The sequence below is a fragment of the Capricornis sumatraensis genome, chromosome 7 (genome assembly GCF_032405125.1).
Source record: "Capricornis sumatraensis isolate serow.1 chromosome 7, serow.2, whole genome shotgun sequence".
NCBI lineage: Eukaryota > Metazoa > Chordata > Mammalia > Artiodactyla > Bovidae > Capricornis > Capricornis sumatraensis.
Genome location: NC_091075.1, coordinates 68,848,811 through 68,868,400, shown reverse-complemented (window position 1 = coordinate 68,868,400; position 19,590 = coordinate 68,848,811). Strand labels below are relative to the sequence as shown.

Below are 19,590 nucleotides of genomic sequence, written 5' to 3'. Positions count from 1 at the left end.
CTCTCTGATCTTTAAAAGTTAGAAAATAAAAGGCAGTGGGAAGTGGACTTCCTTTTATGAAAATTGGTTTCACAATCCAATTGTCTATAAAGTTAGCCTTATTGCTGTTCACTTGTACCATATAGACTATTTATTTTCCATGCATAGCTAAGTGGTTATGTAGATAGATGAAAAAATCTTGGATTTACAGTTAGATTTCCATAAGTTTCTTCTTGATGCTCTGATGGATGACCATTTTCCTTCCAACTTCCTTAGAGGAAGTCAAAATACAGTGCATTGTTTTGTCTAAAGGCTTTAGGTATTAACCAAACACTTTAAGACACAATTTTGAATGGAACTTTGATCTTCTAGAACTGAACATCCATGCTAAACCAAAGGTTTGGTTCAGTTAGGATCCAAACTTGATAATAATGACTGCTAATATTTATTGACTATATATTATGGACCAGGCACTTAACAGAAATTTCCTATAGAATATTCACCAAAACCCAATTGTTTTACTCCATTTTATAGAGAAGGAAATCAAAGGACCATGGTAGTTACTCGCCCAGCTCACAAAACTATAGTGGTCCAAAAGGAATTTAAACTCAAGCAATCTGACTTGAACCTCTAAGATTTACCAGTGCTGCCCCCACCCCCACCCCACAGTGTCCTTAGAACATAAAAATGAAATAACAATTTTTGTGTTCATCTTCTAACTTCCAAAATGTGGGATTTGGGTGACTTGGGAAGATGCTATATCTGAATGCAAAGCAGATACCTGAGAACAAAGCAGGTTTTAACTGGTCCTTCCCCTCTCTACTGAATCAGTCTAAACTCAGTTCCTCATGAGCATTTATTTTCTGACATTCCTGTCAATGAAACTGAACACTGATATATAATTTAAGAACAATTCTTATTTTACCAGGTCACTTCTACAATTGCAATAGATCATACAATAGTTAGATACTCTTCCCAAAAGCATTTTAGTACACCGTTAGGCTTGACTGACTGCACTGGTGCTGTAGTTTCAAAAAGTCCATTCATTACTCATAATTGTGTGATGCATGAACATCCATAACCTTGAAAATGGACATATTCTCCTGAGAGGTCTTGACTTGATTTGTTCTGTGAACCACATCCATATAGAAATCCTGTGTCAATACAGATAACTTAATTTTCACTTCAGTGTCAATATCCACATTTAAATTGCTTTATTCTTAAGATCAAAGATTTTAGAAGGGAGAGTTTCTAAAACAACTGATACTGTGACCCCACCCCAGACCAATAACATCAGAATTTATAGAAGGTGAGCCCTTCTGCCAGCATTTTTTAAACTCCCCAGGTGATTTTAATTTTAATTTTCTCCATGTATCAGTCACTGCTTTAAGGTTGCCATGCTTTAAATTTTTGCTTTTCTCTTTTTCTTTCACCATCGCTTCTAGTGGACCCAGTCCTCTAAATGGGAAACAGAATGGAAACATAGAAGTGAAAGAAGAAAGTACAGCAAATAACAGAAAATAGCATCATTTCTTTCAAAGAAAAAAAAAATCACTGAAATGATCAAAGGAAAAAATTTAAACTTTTCTTTCCTTTCTTCCCTCAGGCATAAGTCTCCAATATTTTTCTTTCAAAGTATGTGCCTTAAAATAAATAGGTAGACCAATAGACCATGTCTTTCACTGGAATTAAGTGCTTCAGTCAGATTTTCAAATCCATGTAATAATAAGCTGTTCCAAGACACTACTCTATTTTAAAAGCCTTGATATATATATACCACATGTTGACACGAATGCAATCATTGAAACTTTAATTTGTATTATGATGCTGTGGTAAATGGAATTATCTGTTTGGGAAAGAGATGCATAGGCATCAGCTGTTTTCATAACATTATCAGTCATGTCAAAAGATAAGCTACAATACTTTACAATTTACTCTTGAATGAATACATAGCAACAGGTTTTACAGAAATAGAGAAATAGTTTTTGTTCTGTTCTTTATTTTATTCTTTTAATCTGATGAAAGATTTAAAAAAATTTTGTAGTGCTTTAAAATTTTCAAAAGTTTCTCATACATGATTTCATATAATCTCATAATAACCCTTTTTGCCTCACCCCTATATTGCCTCTCTTCCTGTCCTCTCCCCACTGGTAACCGCTAGTTTGTTCTTTGTATATCTGTGAGTCTGCTTCTTTTTTGATTTATTCACTAGTTTGTTGTATTTTTTTAGATTTTACATGATAAGCAATATCATATGGTGATTTTTATAGGAATGGTTTTAGCAAACCAAAATTGAGCAAAGTCTATTTCTTTTAAACTTAAAAAAAATGAAATAACAAGTTTGGTGTTCATCTTCATCTCCCACACCCGTCTCACAGGCACTGACTGTCCTCATTTATTGTGTGAACAAGCACATTTGTCACAGAGCTCTCACTAGATGACTGTTGATTCCAAATAGACTGTATTCCCAAGTACTGAGAGTATGTAAACCTACAGTTCAGAAACGCAATCTCACTGAGTAGAGCCAAAATGTTGCCTGCTCTTACCTTAAAAACTGTCAGAGTGGAAACCCATCTGTTGTCTGATATGCTCCCTGAGGTGCTTGTCAAATGGCCATGCCTTTACAGGGATCTTGTTAAGATTCATTCTGGTTTAATGAGCTTGGGCTGAGGCCTGAGGGTCTGCGTTTCTAACATGTTCCCAAGTAATGCTAGAGCTACTGGCCTATGGAACACACTTTGAGTAGTAGAAATCCACAGTAAATTAAAAAAAAAAAAGATGTGGTGCATATATACAATGGAATATTAAAGTCATAAAAAGGAATGAAATTGTGCCATTTGCAAAGACATAAATGGACCTAGAGACTGTCATACAGTGAAATAAGTCAGAAAGAGAAAAACAAATATCATATAATATTGCTAATATGTGGGATCTGGAGAAATGGTACACATGAACTTATTTGCAAAGCAGAAATAGAGATATCAGTATAGAGAACAAACTATGGATACCCAGAGAGGCAGGGGAGGCAGGATGAATCAGGAAATTGGGAGTGACATATATACACATTGAGTGTGTGCTAAGTCACTTCAATCATATCCAACTCTTTGTGACCCTATGGACTGTAGCCCTCCAGGCTCCTATGTCTATGGGATTCTCCAGGCAAGAATACTGGAGTGGGTTGCCACGCGCTCCTCCAGGGGATCTTCCTGACCCAGGGACTGAACCCGAGTCTCTGGCATCTAATTCATTGGCAGCGGGGTTCTTTACCACTAGCACCACCTGGGAAGCCCTATATACACACTGCTATGTATAAAATGGTAGCTTCCCAGGTAGCTCATTGGTAAAGAATCCTCCTGCCAATGTAGGAGGCACAGGTTCAATTCCTGGGTCGAGAAGATCCCCTGGAGAAGGAAATGGCAATCCATTGTAGTATTCTTACCTGAGAAATCCCATGAACAGAGGAGCATCACAGGTTACAGTCCATGGGGTCACAAAAGAGTCAGAAACAACTTAGCGGGTAAATAACATATGTAAAATAGATAACTCATGGAAACTTACTGTAGAGCATAGGGAGCTCTACTCAGTGCTCTGTGATGACCTAACTGGGAAGGAAATTCAAGAAAGAGGAGATGTATGTATATCGCTTTGCTGTACAGCAGAGATGAACACAATGAACACAATGTATGCCCATAAAAATTAATAAAACAAAAATGAAAAACAAAAAACACTGTCTCATCTGTTTTCCTCCTCAATCTTCTTTCCCAGTCCGTTTGCTTCCTACTGAAATTTAAATAATTAGCCATTGCCACAGTGGTTGCTCAGCACTTAATCCAAGAGTTTTAAGTTTTAAATTAACTGAGGCAGAAAAGTCATTTTCAGATGACCTGAATAATTCCCATACACTGAAATCTGAATGGCTTAGTTGCTGGTAGTCACCCTGGGCATGTAACATTCCTGGCTTACTCTTTAATATATGAAAGATTCCCAGATGTAATAGGTCATTAGTACTTTCAAGCCCACATTAAAAACAAAATTTGTTGATTTTTTTTTTTTTTTTTTACTTAGGATTTAATTTTGATGAAGGAAAAAATGATGAAAACTATTCTATTTGATTTTCATTTCTGCAAATTAGAGGTTTTCATGGAAGGAGCATATAGTTATGCCTTCACTGTCTAGAGATCTGAGATTTAACCAGTCATTCTGAGGAACCCAAGTTTGCTAGACTTTAGTTTAATTATTTTGATGCAAACCTTTCCCAGTAGAGAGTTCTAAAATCGTTTATTCTTTTCTGATGATTTGGGGTCAAAACTGATTATCTTTTATGATGTGCTGAAGGTCTAACTTCATCTCAAGAAAAAGGAGGTATAAGGCCTTGCACTCTGATCCTCACCATGACCTAATTTAAGACCTACCTTTTTGTGTCTTCCTTGATGGAGTGATGAGGGTGCCTTTCTACATAATTAGTGTCAATAAAAAAAGTACATCTTTAGTCAATTAAGCATATTTTTACAGCTCAAAAAGGTGTTTTCCTTGCAAAGTTCTCATTTTAGGTAACATGGCCTCTTCATTAGGGATTAGTAATAGCTCTTTGTGAATCATTCATTTCAAAGTCTCAGCCATTATCTAGGTCCTCAGTGTCACCCCCTCATCACCTTCCTTCATCCTGACTGCCACGGTGATGTGTTCTTAGGTCATCTGCATTCATGCACTGTCCATTTACTGAGTTACACAGGGTTTTTCTTTTTTTTTACATTTAATATCCTATTCTCACTGGTGCTGCCATTATTTTTTCTCTTCCTCTTTGAATTTTATGTGCTCTCTATGCCAAAACAGTATGTTGGTTTTAGAGGGAAGGTATTTTGCATAATCGTCATCTGACTGTAGAGGGGAAGTTTTAAAAAGTGTCTCCCCAAAGAAATGTAAAATAATACTCTCCCAATTGTCCTACTGATTATTTACTTCAAAACTTTAATAGCATAATCAAAGGGTCAAGCCTGAGTTTGGTAAATTTTTAGTTTCCTAACCAATGTGTGGAATTATAATAAAATTAAATTTTCTTCCTAGGTCACATGAAGTTTAGGAAGAAGTATCCTTCTGCTACTGTGATACCTGGTCATAGTTACTCTTCTTAAAATTTTACTTTGAAGTGAATTTTATGCATATACACTATTTAAAATTCCATATTTTGTTCCACTTGGGGCTGAACTATGATAATAATCAAAGGATAATAATAACTGAATACTATAATGATTACTACTCCTAAGAATAGAAGTGCTAGGATATAAAGAAAAAGAGTGCTGAGACAGGATGTCTCAGATACTACATTCACTTACCACAATTTAGACCATGAAAAAAGCAGCCCACCTGGGTCAGGGTGACAGTATGTTGAGTACACCTGGAGGCATGAATGCACACAGAAGGTTTAAACATGACAAAGTTAACATAGAACACCAGCTCTGAGACTTACACATCAGCCCCAAAGAATTCACAGGAGAAGCATCTTTTCTGTGGAACATTCTTTCTTAGACAGTAAAGATCTACCCTTATAAGTAAATGGTCTTCTCTGAATCAAAATTCTAAGAAAGTGGAAGCATGGACATGCCATCTGCTGAACTGAGGACAGCATCAGGTAGAGCCCAGGAAAGATTTTAGACATTCTAAATAGACTTCTAGGTGGAAATATCAAGTTTACAATGGAAAGTCTCAGTCTGAAGTTCAGGCAAAAAAGCAAAGGGGAAATGAAAAGATATACCCATTTGAATGCAGAGTTCCAAAGAATAGCAAGGAGAGATAAAAAAAGCCTTCCTCAGTGATCAGTGCAAAGAAATAGACGAAAAAAATAGAATGTGAAAGACTAGAGATCTCTTCAAGAAAATTTGACATACCAAGGGAACATTTCATGCAAAGATGGGCTCAATAAAGAACCTTATCTTAACAGAGATAGACCATTCTTTCAAGTGAAGTGAAGTGAAGTGGCTCAGTCATGTCCAACTCTGTGCGACCTCATGGACTGTAGCCTACCAGGCTCCTCCATCTATGGGATTTTGCAGGCAATAGTACTGGAGTGGGTTGCCATTTCCTTCTCCAGGGGATCTTCCCGACCCAAGGATCAAACCCCGGTCTCCTGCATTGTAGACAGATGCTTTACTGTCTGAACCACCAGGGAAGTATCTACAAGCATTTTGTAGCATTCTTTCAAGAAGTTTTGAGAGAAAGGAAGTAAGAGATTGGGAAAAGCTTAAGGGGAGCGGTGAAGTAGAGTAGCCATGTTTTGTGAGTTTTCAGCTTGTTTTTTAAACTGTGGAAAAAGAGGTAGCAGACAGTGTGAGACTGAGGATCTGAAAAATCAGGGGTGGAGGTGTGTATTAACTTGAGAAAATCATTTACCGGAGGAGGAAGAAAGAAATGAAAATCCTGAGCACAGGGGCCAGGATCAGTCTGTAAAAGAAAGAGGAATACCTCTTCCTCTTAAATACAGGGGGCTAACTTAGAATGGTGAGGATATAAGGACATTTAGAAAAAGGGGTGAGTCTGCTGAGAGATTTCAGACCCAAAATGGCTTCAATTTGGGGGTGGGAAGGCAGGTAGTGAGAGTTGGCACTATGGGCTGACAGAGAGAGGGTAGGATTAGGGTTGATTTTCTTCAACAGTTGTTGCCAAAAATATATTGCAAAAGGCATTAGACACCTTCATGACTGTTGTCCCAAAGTCTTTCTATATTTCCATATGGCTTCAAACCTTCAAGTGATAGCTTTACTGATTTCAAATTCCAAATCCTCCTAATACTAAATTTTTTGATTTTTTTCCATGTGCCATTAACTCATTTTGTAGCATCCCAGGGCTATGAAGCATCCCAGGGCTATGAACTCATTAATGTGCTCCAAGTTCAAATAAAATTTAAATTTAACAAGGCTTTATGGCTTTCCTAATTTTACTCAATTAGATGACATTAAAGAAAAACACAACATCTAAACACATCTTTAATTTGTCTCAAAGGACCTAACCAAGGAAAACATTTCCTCATCTTTGAGATTGTAATGGAAGAAAATACAAACTAGTAAATGTTTTAAGGTAGGTAAAATTTCTACTCTATTGGTCATAAATGTATAATTAATTCAATCTTCAGTTCAGTTCAGTTCAGTCGCTCAGTCGTGTCTGACTCTTTGCGTCCCCATGAATGTCAGCATGCCAGGCCTCCTGGTCCATTAACAACGCCCAGAGTTCACTCAGACTCACGTCCATCGAGTCAGTGATGCCATCCAGCCATCTCATCCTCGGTCGTCCCCTTCTCCTCCTGCCCCCAATCCCTCCCAGCATCAGAGTCTTTTCCAATGAGTCAACTCTTCACATGAGGTGGCCAAAGTACTGGAGTTTCAGCTTCAGCATCATTCTTTTCCAAAGAAATCCCAGGGTTGATCTCCTTCAGAATGGACGGGTTGGGTCTCCTTGCAGTCCAAGGGACTCTCAAGAGTCTTCTCCAACACCACAATTCAAAAGCATCAATTCTTTGGCATTCAGCTTTCTTCACAGTCCAACTCTCACATCCATACATGACCACTGGAAAAATCATAGTCTTGACTAAAAGGACCTTTGTTGGCAAACTAACGTCTCTGCTTTTGAATATGCTATCTAGGTTGGTCATAATTTTTCTTCCAAGGAGTAAGCATCTTTTAATTTCATGGCAGCAGTCACCATCTGCAGTGATTTTGGAGCCCCCCAAAATAAAGTCTGACGCTGTTTCCACTGTTTCCCCATCTATTTCCCATGAAGTGATGGGACCGGATGCCATGATCTTCGTTTTCTGAATGTTGAGCTTTAAGCCAACTTTTTCACTCTCCTCTTTTACTTTCATCAAGAGGCTTTTTAGTTTCTCTTCACTTTCTGCCATAAGGGTGGTGTCATCTGCATATCTGAGGTGATTGATATTTCTCCCTGCAATCTTGATTCCAGCTTGTGCTTCTCCCAGCCCAGCATTTCTCATGATGTACTCTGCATAGAAGTTAAATAAGCAGGGTCACAATATACAGCCTTGACGTATTCCTTTTCCTATTTGGAGCCAGTCTGTTGCTCAATGTCCAGTTCTAACTGTTGCTTCCTGACCTGCATACATATTTCTCAAGAGGCAGGTCAGGTGGTCTGGTATTCCAATCTCTCTCAGAATTTTCCACAGTTTAATGTGATCCACACAGTCAAAGGCTTTGGCCTAGTCAATAAAGCAGAAATAGATGATTTTCTGGAACTCTCTTGCTTTTTCCATGATCCAGCAGATGTTGGCAATTTGATCTCTGGTTCCTCTGCCTTTTCTAAAGCCAGCGTGAACATCTGAAATTTCACGGCTCATGTATTGCTGAAGCCTGGCTTGGAGAATTTTGAGCATTACTTTACTAGCATGTGAGATGAGTGCAATTGTGCGGTAGTTTGAGCATTCTTTGGCATTACCTTTCTTTGGGATTGGAATGAAAACTGACCTTTTCCAGTCCTGTGGCCACTGCTGAGTTTTCCAAATTTGCTGGCATATTGAGTGCAGCACTTTCACAGCATCATCTTTCAGGATTTGAAATAGCTCAACTGGAATTCCATCACCTCCACTAGCTTTGTTCGTAGTGATGCTTTCTAAGGCCCACTTGACTTCACATTCCAGGATGTCTGGCTCTAGATGAGTGATCACACCATCGTGGTTATCTTGGTCATGAAGATCTTTTTTGTACAGTTCTTCTATGTATTCTTGCCATCTCTTCTTAATATCTTCTGCTTCTGTTAGGTCCATACCATTCCTGTCCTTTATCGAGCCCATCTTTGCATGAAATGTTCCCTTGGTATCTCTAATTTTCTTGAAGAGATCTCTAGTCTTTCCCATTCTGTTCTTTTCCTCTATTTCTTTGCACTGATCGCTGAAGAAGGCTTTCTTGTCCCTTCTTGCTATTCTTTGGAACTCTGCATTCAGATGATTATATCTTTCCTTTTCTCCTTTGCTTTTCACCTCTCTTCTTTTCACAGCTATTTGTAAGGCTTCCCCAGACAGCCATTTTGCCTTTTTGCATTTCTTTTCCATGGGGATGGTCTTGATCCCTGTCTCCTGTACAATGTCACAAACCTCAGTCCATAGTTCAGCAGGTACTCTATCTATCAGATCTAGTCCCTTAAATCTATTTCTCACTTCCTTGTATAATCATAAGGGATTTGATTTAGGTCATACCTGAATGGTCTAGTGGTTTTCCCTACTTTCTTCAATTTAAGTCTGAATTTGGCAATAAGGAGTTCATGATCTGAGCCACAGTCAGCTCCTGGTCTTGTTTTTGTTGACTGTATAGAGCTTCTCCATCTTTGGCTGCAAAGAATATAATCAATCTGATTTCAGTATTGACCATCTGGTGATGTCCATGTGTAGAGTCTTCTCTTGTGTTGTTGGAAGAGGGTGTTTGCTATGACCAGTGCATTTTCTTGGCAAAACTATTAGTCTTTGCCCTGCTTCATTCCACATTCCAAGGCCAAATTTGCCTGTTACTCCAGGTGTTTCTTGACTTCCTACTTTAACATTCCAGTCCCCTATAATGAAAAGGACATCTTTTTTTGGTGTTAGTTCTAAAAGGTCTTGTAGGGTCTTCATAGATCTATTAAACTTCAGCTTTTTCAGCATTACTGGTTGAGGCACAGACTTGGATTACTGTGATATTGAATGGTTTGCCTTGGAGATGAACAGTTATCATTCTGTCATTTTTGAAATTGCATCCAAGTACAGCATTTTGGACTCCTTTGTTGACCATGATGGCTATTCCATTCTTCTGAGGGATTCCTGCCTGCAGTAGTAGATATAATGGTCATCAGATATAATGGTCATCTGAGTTAAATTCACCCATTCCAGTCCATTTTATTTCACTGATGCCTAGAATGTTTATGTTCACTCTTGCCACCTCCTGTTTGACCACTTCCAATTTGCCTTGATTCATGCACCTGACATTCCAGGTTCCTATGCAATATTGCTCTTTATAGCATCAGACCTTGCTTCTATCACCACTCTCATCCACTACTGGGTATTGTTTTTGCTTTGGCTCCATCCCTTCATTCTTTCTGGAGTTATTTCTCCACTGATCTCCAGTAGCATATTGGGCACCTACTGACCTGGGGAGTTCCTCTTTCAGTATCCTATCATTTTGCCTTTTCATACTGTTCATGGGGTTCTCAAGGCAAGAATACTGAAGTGGTTTGCCATTCCCTTCTCCAGTGGACCACAGTCTGTCAGACCTCTCCACCATGACCCGTCCGTCTTAGGTGGCCCCATGGGCATGGCTTAGTTTCATTGAGTTAGACAAGGCTGTGGTCCTAGTGTGATTAGATTGACTAGAGGAGCTATTCCACGTTCAAGGTCAGGAGGGGCGGCGGTGAGGAGATACCCCTCGTCCAGGGTAAGGAGCAGTGGCTGCACTTTACTGGAGCAGCTGTGAAGAGATACCCCACATCCAAGGTAAGAGAAACCCAAGTAAGACAGTAGATGTTGCAAGAGGGTATCAGAGGGCAGACACACTGAAACCATACTCACAGAAAACTAGTCAATTCAATCTTACATTGGTGAAATGTCTACTTTATCAATCATGTTCCCCAACTGACACTAGGCCCTTTCATTTGTAATCCCTTTAAAGCTCCGTTATGACTACAAGACCATAAACTAGAGAATACAAGATCTACAGCTAGGTTATTTGTTTCTTTGTCCTAAAGTCTGAGCTTCTTCTAGCTTAAGCTCCTGAAATATCAGAAGCAAGCAGCAGTTTTGTTGTTCAGTTGCTAAGTCGTGTCTGACTTTTTGCAACCCCATGGACTCCAGCACGTCAGGTTTCCCTGCCCTTCACTATCTCCTGGAGGTTGCTCAAATTCATGTACATGATATGATAACCGCCCACTTCTCCTCTTACCCTCAATCTTTCCCAGCACCTGGGTCTTTTCCATTGAGTCAACTCTTTGCATCAGGAGTACAAAGTATTGGAGCTTCAGCTTCACCATCAGTCCTTCCAGTGAATATTCAAGATTGATTTCCTTTAGGATTGACTGTGTGATCTTGAAGTCCAAGGGATTCTCAAGAGTCTTCTCTAGCACCACAGCTTGAAAGCATCAGTTCTTGGTGCTCAGCTTTCTTTTTAGTCCAACTCTCACATCCATACATGACTACTGGAAAAACTATGGCTTTGACTATATGAAACTTTGTTGGTAAAGTGATGTTTCTGCTTTTTAATATGCTGTCTAGGTTTGTCATAGCTTTTCTTCCAAGGAGTAAGCAGCATCTTTTAATTTCATGACTGCAGTCACCATCTGCAGTGAACTATTTTGGCAAGTAGAAGCTTCAAACTGAATGGTTTATCTGTGTTAGTAGTCTTGATCACACCTTTTGTAATGCAGTGAGTGACTGAATAAACGGAACATACTGGGAAGTGAAGAAAACTAAAGATGACAGAAAATGATTTGTCAAAGAAGCTGACATAAAATAAGTAGATTTTAATATTCAAGGAAAGATATTTGGGGACCAATAACTTAAGTATCCCACTTTTCTAGCAGTAGACTTACTTTTAATAAGCAAAACAAATCACTTGTGACTTCCAAGAAGGAATTATTAATTCTTTACTTAGCTTCATGGTGCACTAATCCATATGAAAAGTTTAGTACAAGAGGCCACATAAATTATTATGAGCTGAACTTCCACTTAAGGTATTGATATATCCTGAAGATACTGAAATTCACACTCATTATACCCTCAACTTCACATGAAGACATTAAGTTATTAAAAGAGAAAAAAAGGAACAGTAAAGAAGCTTGACAAACCATCAGGAAAAATAAACAGTGAAGCAACAATGCCTCCATTTAACATTCACCTATTATCTTAATGAATAATCTATTTTTCCTATGTCACTACATAAAAACTTGTCCCTCTGTTTTTTCCCATATATCAGCCAAAGGAGAAATGAATAATGTATTGGATATCTAAGAATATAAAGAATCATTATCATTGATACTAATTAATGACTTAAGTAAACACAATGTTACATTTAAAAAAATAAATAAAGCTCAGTTATGGTCTTCATAAAATGACAATTCAGGGAGATCTGTTTCAGTAAATAATGCAACACACATTTCTTCTTGAAGAGTTAAAAAATAGATAATAGATTCAGTATTTATTAATGCTTAGCACATATTGATTATGTACTTATGGCAGGAACAAACAAAGCTCATTTGGACTCTGTTATTGCCATATGTTACCTTGTTGCTGGGAGTTATTCCTCTTAAGATTTAAGATCTCTTTATATTGGTTTATCTATTGTTAAGAAGAGATACATTTCAAGGAAAGTATTGGCGCTAAGCAATGTTGTCATTTGAAGCTTTAAATTTTTTTTTGGGGGGGGGGGTAGTACTTAGCAGCAGCAGCAGGAGCAACACCAATGGAATCAGGATTACTTGGTTTCCTGTATCCACAGACTATGCTTTCTCCACAGTTGCAATCATTTGACCCTTGACCAAAGAGCTAAATTCTGTTTCAGCTTCTGGAATCGACTTTTATTAGGGATTATTTCAACCCATCTTTGGTTGATTTAGCACCCTCAGTCTAACTGAGAGTGGTTCTGACTGGTGCTATATTCTAATCATTGATGTCCTGCTTCCTTGCTCACCTGTTAATTGCAGGATTCTATTATAGAGAATAGATTACCTGGGTTTGAATTTCCACTTCACCACTATCCTTGCCTTATGGCCCTGGGGAAGTTATTTGACTTCTCTGAAACGCACATTATCTCTCAAATGCTGTTAGAGATAGACCTTTAGTCATTGAGATGACAGGTCTATCTTCTGCTATGGAGGTGTTAGATTAGTGCCTAGCTTTTGCCTGGCAAATAGAATGCAGTTCCCTGTTCTTTTCCCTTTCTCCCGAGTTCCTGACTTCATAGACTCCTCATTACACAAGTTCTTACTGACTGAATTACTTCTTTGCTTTAGGTTCTTCAGGGACTAGAGTTCTGTGACCTGCTGTTGGATCACTTTATGATGGCCACAGTCTGCCCACACAGTCCTATATGTGTATATTTAACTTATTGAAGTATAATTGATTTACAATGTTGACTTAGCTTCTACTGTACAGCAAAGTGAATCAGTTATACATATGCATATATCTACTCTTTTTTTTTAAGATTCCTTCTCCATAAAGGTCATTGCAGAGTATTGACCAGAGTTCCTTGTGCTATACAGCAGGTCCTTATTAGTTACCTATTTTACATATAGTAGTGTGTATATGTCAATCCCAGTCTCTCAATTTATCCCTAACCCTCTTTTGCCCTTGGTAAGCTTGTTTTTTTTTTTTTTTAACATCTGTGACTCTATTTCTTTTTTTTCTATTTTTAATTTAAATATTAAAAATTTGTTTACAAAGTTGTGTTGGTTTCTGCCATCATGCCTGCTAAGTCGCTTCAGTTGTGTCTGACATTTTGCGACCCTATGGATGGTAGTCCATCAGGCTTCTCTGTCCATGGGATTCTCCAGGTGAGAATACTGGAGTGGGCTACCATGCCCTCCTCCAGAGGATCTTCCCTACCCAAGGATCGAATCTGCTTCTTACGTCTCCTGCATTGGCAGACTGTTTCTTTACCACTAGTGCCACCTGGGAAGCCGGGTTTCTGCCCTACAACAATGCAAATCAGCCATAATTATATACACCTAGCCCACTTTCCCTAGCCTCCCTCCCCTTCCCACATCCCATCCCTCCACATCGTCACAGAGTACTAGACTGGGCGTCCTGTGCTACACAGCAACTTCTCATAAGCTATCCATCTTACACTTGACAGTATGTATATGTTGATGCTACTATCTCCATTGGTCCCACTCTCTCCCTCCCCCACTGTGCCCATAAGTCCGTTCTCTACATCTGCATCTCCATTTCTTCCCTGTAAATAGGTCCATCAATACTATTTTTTTTAGATTTCATATATATGCATTAATATTCTGTATTTGTTTTTCTTTTTATAACTTACTTCACTCGTATAACAGGCTCTAGGTTCTTCCACCTCACTAGAACTGATTCAAATTCATTCTTTTTATGGCTGAGTATATATGTATAAAATTCCATTGTATATACGCACTACATCTTCTTTATCCATTCATCTCTCAAGAGCCATCTAGGTTGCTTGCATGTGCTGGCTATTGTAAACAGTGCTGCTATGAACATTGGGGCACATATGTCTTTTTTGATTATGGTTTTCTCAGGGTATATATGCCCAGAAATGGGGGTGCTAGGTCAGATGGTAGATTATTCCTAGTTTTTTAAGGAATGTTCATACTGTTCTCCAAATGGCTGTGTCACTTTACACTCCCACCAACAGGGTAGGAAGGTTCCCTTTTCTCTACATCTTCTCTAGCATTTATTCTTTGTAGACTTTTTTGATGATGGTAATTCTGTACAGTCCTATATATTAACCGATTTTAGGGTCTCAGTTACCATGCCTCATCTATCTACCCAGACAACTGATTGCATCTTACTGAGTTGCCTCAAAGATTATCACATGCCTGGGTCACTACTTATTGCCTGACATCATATCTTATGATAACTTTGGACTCTCTGATTGTTTGGGCCTTCCCCAATCTTTGCCCCACAAAAGTTATGGTTAATTCTGCCTCATTTATAGTTTTGGTTTGGCTCATGATATGATATGATAACTGGTCCTAAAGGTAATCTATTTTCTAAATAGGAATAAAAGAAATTGCCTACTTAAAGAAAAATGTAAACTTGTAATAATAGAAAGACTCACTATGCATTATAAAATAAAATATTTTGGGGGAGAGAATGTTGATAACTTTAGCACTAGCAATTTATCCACAAAATCAATTCCAGTACTTGTCAAAATTCATTGCTTTTTTAAGTGCATGCTGTAAACATAAGATGTTAGAATTTTAACAGATTGTCATATCCTAACGTGGTTCAACAGAAGCAAAGGCAAAAAAAAATCACAATCAGTGGAAGGAGACTGAGGGTAAAAGGCTACCTATATAAATGAGCATCTTTCTCTTTCCATGTCAGTTCCAACAGCTAACGGTTTACCTGCTTAGCTAAAGTTCTGTCTTATTTGTAAAACATTATTAGCCAATAACAAATGACTGGGTTTATATTTCATTCCTATAGTTTGAATTTGCTTGTCATTGGCATTTAAACCAAAAGTCACTATTAATACTTTCATATATTAATACCTTTCAGCCAACATATTTATATATTTTAAAATTAGAATATTAATTAAAGAACAGCTGATGAATGTTATTCATTCCAGGTTCTAGAGGTAATAAATCAATATTTATATCTGAATCTATATCTACATAAGCATTCTTTATCTAGTTCTACGTTTATATTCAGTAAAACTAGAAAATGAATGTAATTACTCAATAGTCAGACAATGGGGAATACATTTATTGTTCAATAATACTAGAGGATCACTTGGAATTTTCCCATTTTTCTTTACCATTTTGAAGTTTAGATTTGGAAAGCATTTTAAATGATCTAAATAAATATCTGTCTATTCTTACATTACATTAAGTTGTATTACAATGCTCTGAATTACCTACTGCACTTTCTCTGTCCCTGAAAACCAGGAAATGGCCTTGGCCTTGTATTCACAACAAATGGAATCAAATGTCTGCATGTTGATGACTGAGAAACAATGAAACAAAGATAATCAATCAGATTAACTCTTAGTGACTAAAATATCCTAATTGTTAATCAATGAAAAACAGCCCAAGAGGACAAACCTAAACTACAAGCCACAAGATGAGAAATGGACAATACCATTTGTCATCTCATTCTTCCATGAAGGAAGACTTTACCATAGTGTTTTTCTAGACAACAATTTACAGTCCTTCAGGCAGACAGACTATAGAACCAAAGACAATCTCACAAAGTCTTTTCAAACTAAATATTTCCCTTCTCTAGTGCAGCTTGGGTATTGGAATGTCTTGGAAGAAACTTGATTTTGAGAAGGAGAAAGCATGAATTTATAAATTGTCCAGCTAAAAGGAGTGGACTTTCCTTAATGATTCAGAAAGATAACTGCCAATACAGAGGAAAATGTTACTAGACTGTGAACCCTTTGAAAAGTCGGCAGGGGAGTGTAGCTGAAATTATCCCGGTGCCAATTACTCAGTGAGAGTTTGCACTTAATTAGGTCAAGCAAACATCCCTCTTTTTTTGTCCCCCTGTCCAAGTTAACTCACAACTTTCAATCTCCAGGGTGCAGTTTTGTTCATCCAGAGGATATCTCCGTAGATCCATCATGCACGCAGCTGTGGTTGTGATCCTGTCGGGGTGAGAGAGAGAAAAGAACATCGTAAAGATGGTGACTCTCATTTCCAGGCTTTCTAGCCCTGAATCATGCCTACTAGATGGCATCAAAGCTTTGTGATTAAAAAATTTTAAAGATAGGCAATGCTACTTTCTTAATTTGTTCCACCCTCTCCCTCCCATTCTGTATCCAAAACTCCGTTCTCTAAATCTGCATCTCCATTCCTTACCTGGGATAGGTTCATCAGTACCATTTTTCTAGATTTCATATATAGGCTAGTAGAAGTTTCTATATAACACAGGCAGCCCAGCCTGGTGCTTTATCACAACATAGAGGGGTGGGATGAGGATGGGGAAGGAGGAAGGCTCAAGAGGCAAGAGATATATAGTTATGACTGATTTGTGGTGTTGTATGGCAGAAACCAACACAACATTGTAAAGCAATTATCCTCCAATTAAAAAGTTTAAAAAAGAAATATAGTAAAATGATCTAAAAAATAAAAGTAAATAAAAGATAAAAATTGAAGACAGCAGATTGAATTTGAGTCTTTCTTTGCTGCTCACTAGCCATGTGAGGTTGGGCTAGTTAATATATCTCCAGGAGCTTCAGTTCACCCATCAATCAAAACACCTACTGCACAGAATGGCTGTGAAGATTAAAAGAGATAATGGATATGAAGCTCTTAACCAAGTGCTTCATACTTAGTAAGTGCCCCATGAAGGATGGCTGTTATTATAGCTATAAATTATCCCACAGCCCTTCCTATATTCACTAGCATCGTAGCAATGTCTTTGTCAATATCTGCAGCATGGCTGGCTTTACAAGGAGGAGAACATCTACCTATGTTATGCATCAAAGCCTACCTCCCTCTCCTGCTACAACCTAATGATAAAACAGCAAAAGCAAAAAAACAACAAAATTTGTCCTGCATGACTTTTAATGCCTCGCACTCTCCACTATTAGAGAGATTTGTTAGATTCATCTCTGAGTCCCTGGCCCATAGCATATAGCCAGTAAAGAAATACTATCCTAGTGCTTACACCCTATTTACCAACTACAGTTTGGCTTATGTATTTATGCAAACCCAGGGATCCTGACTCTAGATATCCTACCTGGGTTTCCACGATCCCTCCATTTCCTCATGGCTGGGCTAGTTTCGTGGACTGTGCTGAGTGTTTGAGAGGAACTGAAATCTTATGGCTAGTCCACTCACACATACATTTGATATCACTTTGGGACTGACAAAATATTTTTCTTAAAAAAAGTGAATTACCTTGTCCTCTTTTCACAAAATAAGGTGTAATAATGATTTTTTTAAAAAATTCAAAATTCAAACTTAATAATAAGCTTTCCTTTTAATCTTAAGGCCCAGGAGTTACAGCACTGGAAAATTCCCAAATATAAGTAGAAGTCCAACTATATGTTCTTATGGGGGAACTTCTTTGTTAGAAGACTACTGCACACCGTGTTCTGAACCTAGCATGTTTACATTGATGACGCATCTTGGATTTGGTTCTATATTAGTAAATAATAAGCCATCTGTAAAAAATTTACTACAATGTATTGAGTTGTATGGAAATACCATCATTTATTTTCCTCACCACCCTCTAGTGGGAATTTATGTTGTTTAATATCATTTACTTTTATAAATAGAGGTGCTCTGAATATACTGGTATACTCTATGATACTTGAGTATGTTGACTGGCTATTTCTAGAAAGGGAATTGTTAGAAAAAAAGGTATATGCATTTAAAATTTTGCAACATTGCTGCTCATCAACAGTGTATGTAAATTTGAAAAAGTTCTTTTCATACCTGTGTTTTGTGAAGCTGTCAAGGCAAGTTATTGTTTTGGTGATTTGTGTTAAACTAACAGGCACCTTCTTCCTTAAAACAGTATTAGGCATAAACCTTAGACTATCCTAATTTTTCTTTGGGTTTCTTTGTGAAAGTTAAAAGTGAAGATTCTCTTTTAAGCCTCTCTTAGATAAAATGTTGGTCAGTTAATCAGATTTATTTGAGTATTAGGCAAGAGTAAAAGGAATTTTAAAGTTTAATTTAAAGAATTTCAAATGTTTTACAAAAGTTGTGGTTGTATTCTAGAATTAGCACATAAAAGGGTTTTACTAGATTACTTTTTGCTTTCTGCTCCCATAATCATGTGACTTGATTGATTTTTCTCATTTCACAATATATCATGAATAGCTTTCATTGTCTGAAAATACAATTCCACCACATTCTTTTTTGGTCTGCATAGTGGGGGCTTCCTTGGTGGCTCAGATGGTAGAGGATCTGGCTGCAATGCAGACGACCAGGGTTTGATCCCTGGGGTGGGAAGACCCCCTGGAGGAGGAAATGGCAACCCACTCCATTCTCTTGCTTGGAGAATTCTGTGGACAGAGGAGCCTGGGGAATATAGTTTATGGGGATGCAGAGAGTTGGATACAACTGATAAACTAACACTAAATGTTTCAAACATCTTCAATAAGACAACATAATAAATATTTAAAAGCACTTAAAAACATCATCTCTCTACCATATTCTTTGTTTAACTGCTGCTTATGGATAAAAAGGATTGTGAAAATGTGAATGTTTTCTAGGAATTACTAAAGTGCAGCCATCCTTATGATCCTATGACTTAGCCAATTATTTTCAACCAGGAATTGTTTTTACCAACAGGGGACATTTGACAACATCTGGAGACCGCTTTGACTATCAGGCTTGGGGTGGAGGGTTGATACTGGTGTCTAGTGGGGGTATGACCAGGGATGCAGCTAAACATCCTACAGTGTGCAGTACCTCCCCAACAATTAACAATGTTCCAAAATGTCAGTAGTGCCACAGTGGAAATACCCTGCTATAATGGTGCTTTCAAACATTTTTCCTCTAAGGAGACTTTTAACAAAATGGAAATTTACAGAGAACCTCAATATATAAAATACAAATGAAATAAGTGAAAGCCATATGTTGTTAATACAGATTTATTATATAAGTTCAAATGTTGACATCTATCTTCATGTGAGCACACATGAAAGCAGGAATTATGATAAGAGTTATGGTCTTCAATCTTCCTCAGTGCCAGTTATTTTTGTTTTGTATTTTATTTGCGTGGTATTGAGAAAATCCTCACAAATATGGAAACACTTGCCTCTAAAATCTTACATGACCAGTCATGGGCTACCCTGAATTCAGAGAAAAAATATCCATTTGCTTTGTAATCACCTGTATAATCAATGACACCTTTGCAGATGTTTTAGATACATTCAAAGGCAATGGCACCCCACTCCAGTATTCTTGCCTGGAAAATCCCATGGATGGAGG

At 37.8% G+C, this 19,590-nt stretch overlaps 1 protein-coding gene across 3 annotated transcripts in view; it reads right to left on the bottom strand.

The window, feature by feature from the left end:
* GABRB1 (gamma-aminobutyric acid type A receptor subunit beta1) overlaps positions 1-19,590 on the bottom strand; it is a 428,799-nt gene that overhangs the window by 92,036 nt on the left and 317,173 nt on the right. For all 3 annotated transcript variants that reach the window (XM_068975310.1, XM_068975308.1, XM_068975309.1), the window contains exon 5: positions 16,204-16,286. In XM_068975310.1, the coding sequence (XP_068831411.1) occupies positions 16,204-16,286 (83 nt within the window). The remainder of the gene's footprint in view (positions 1-16,203; positions 16,287-19,590) is intronic.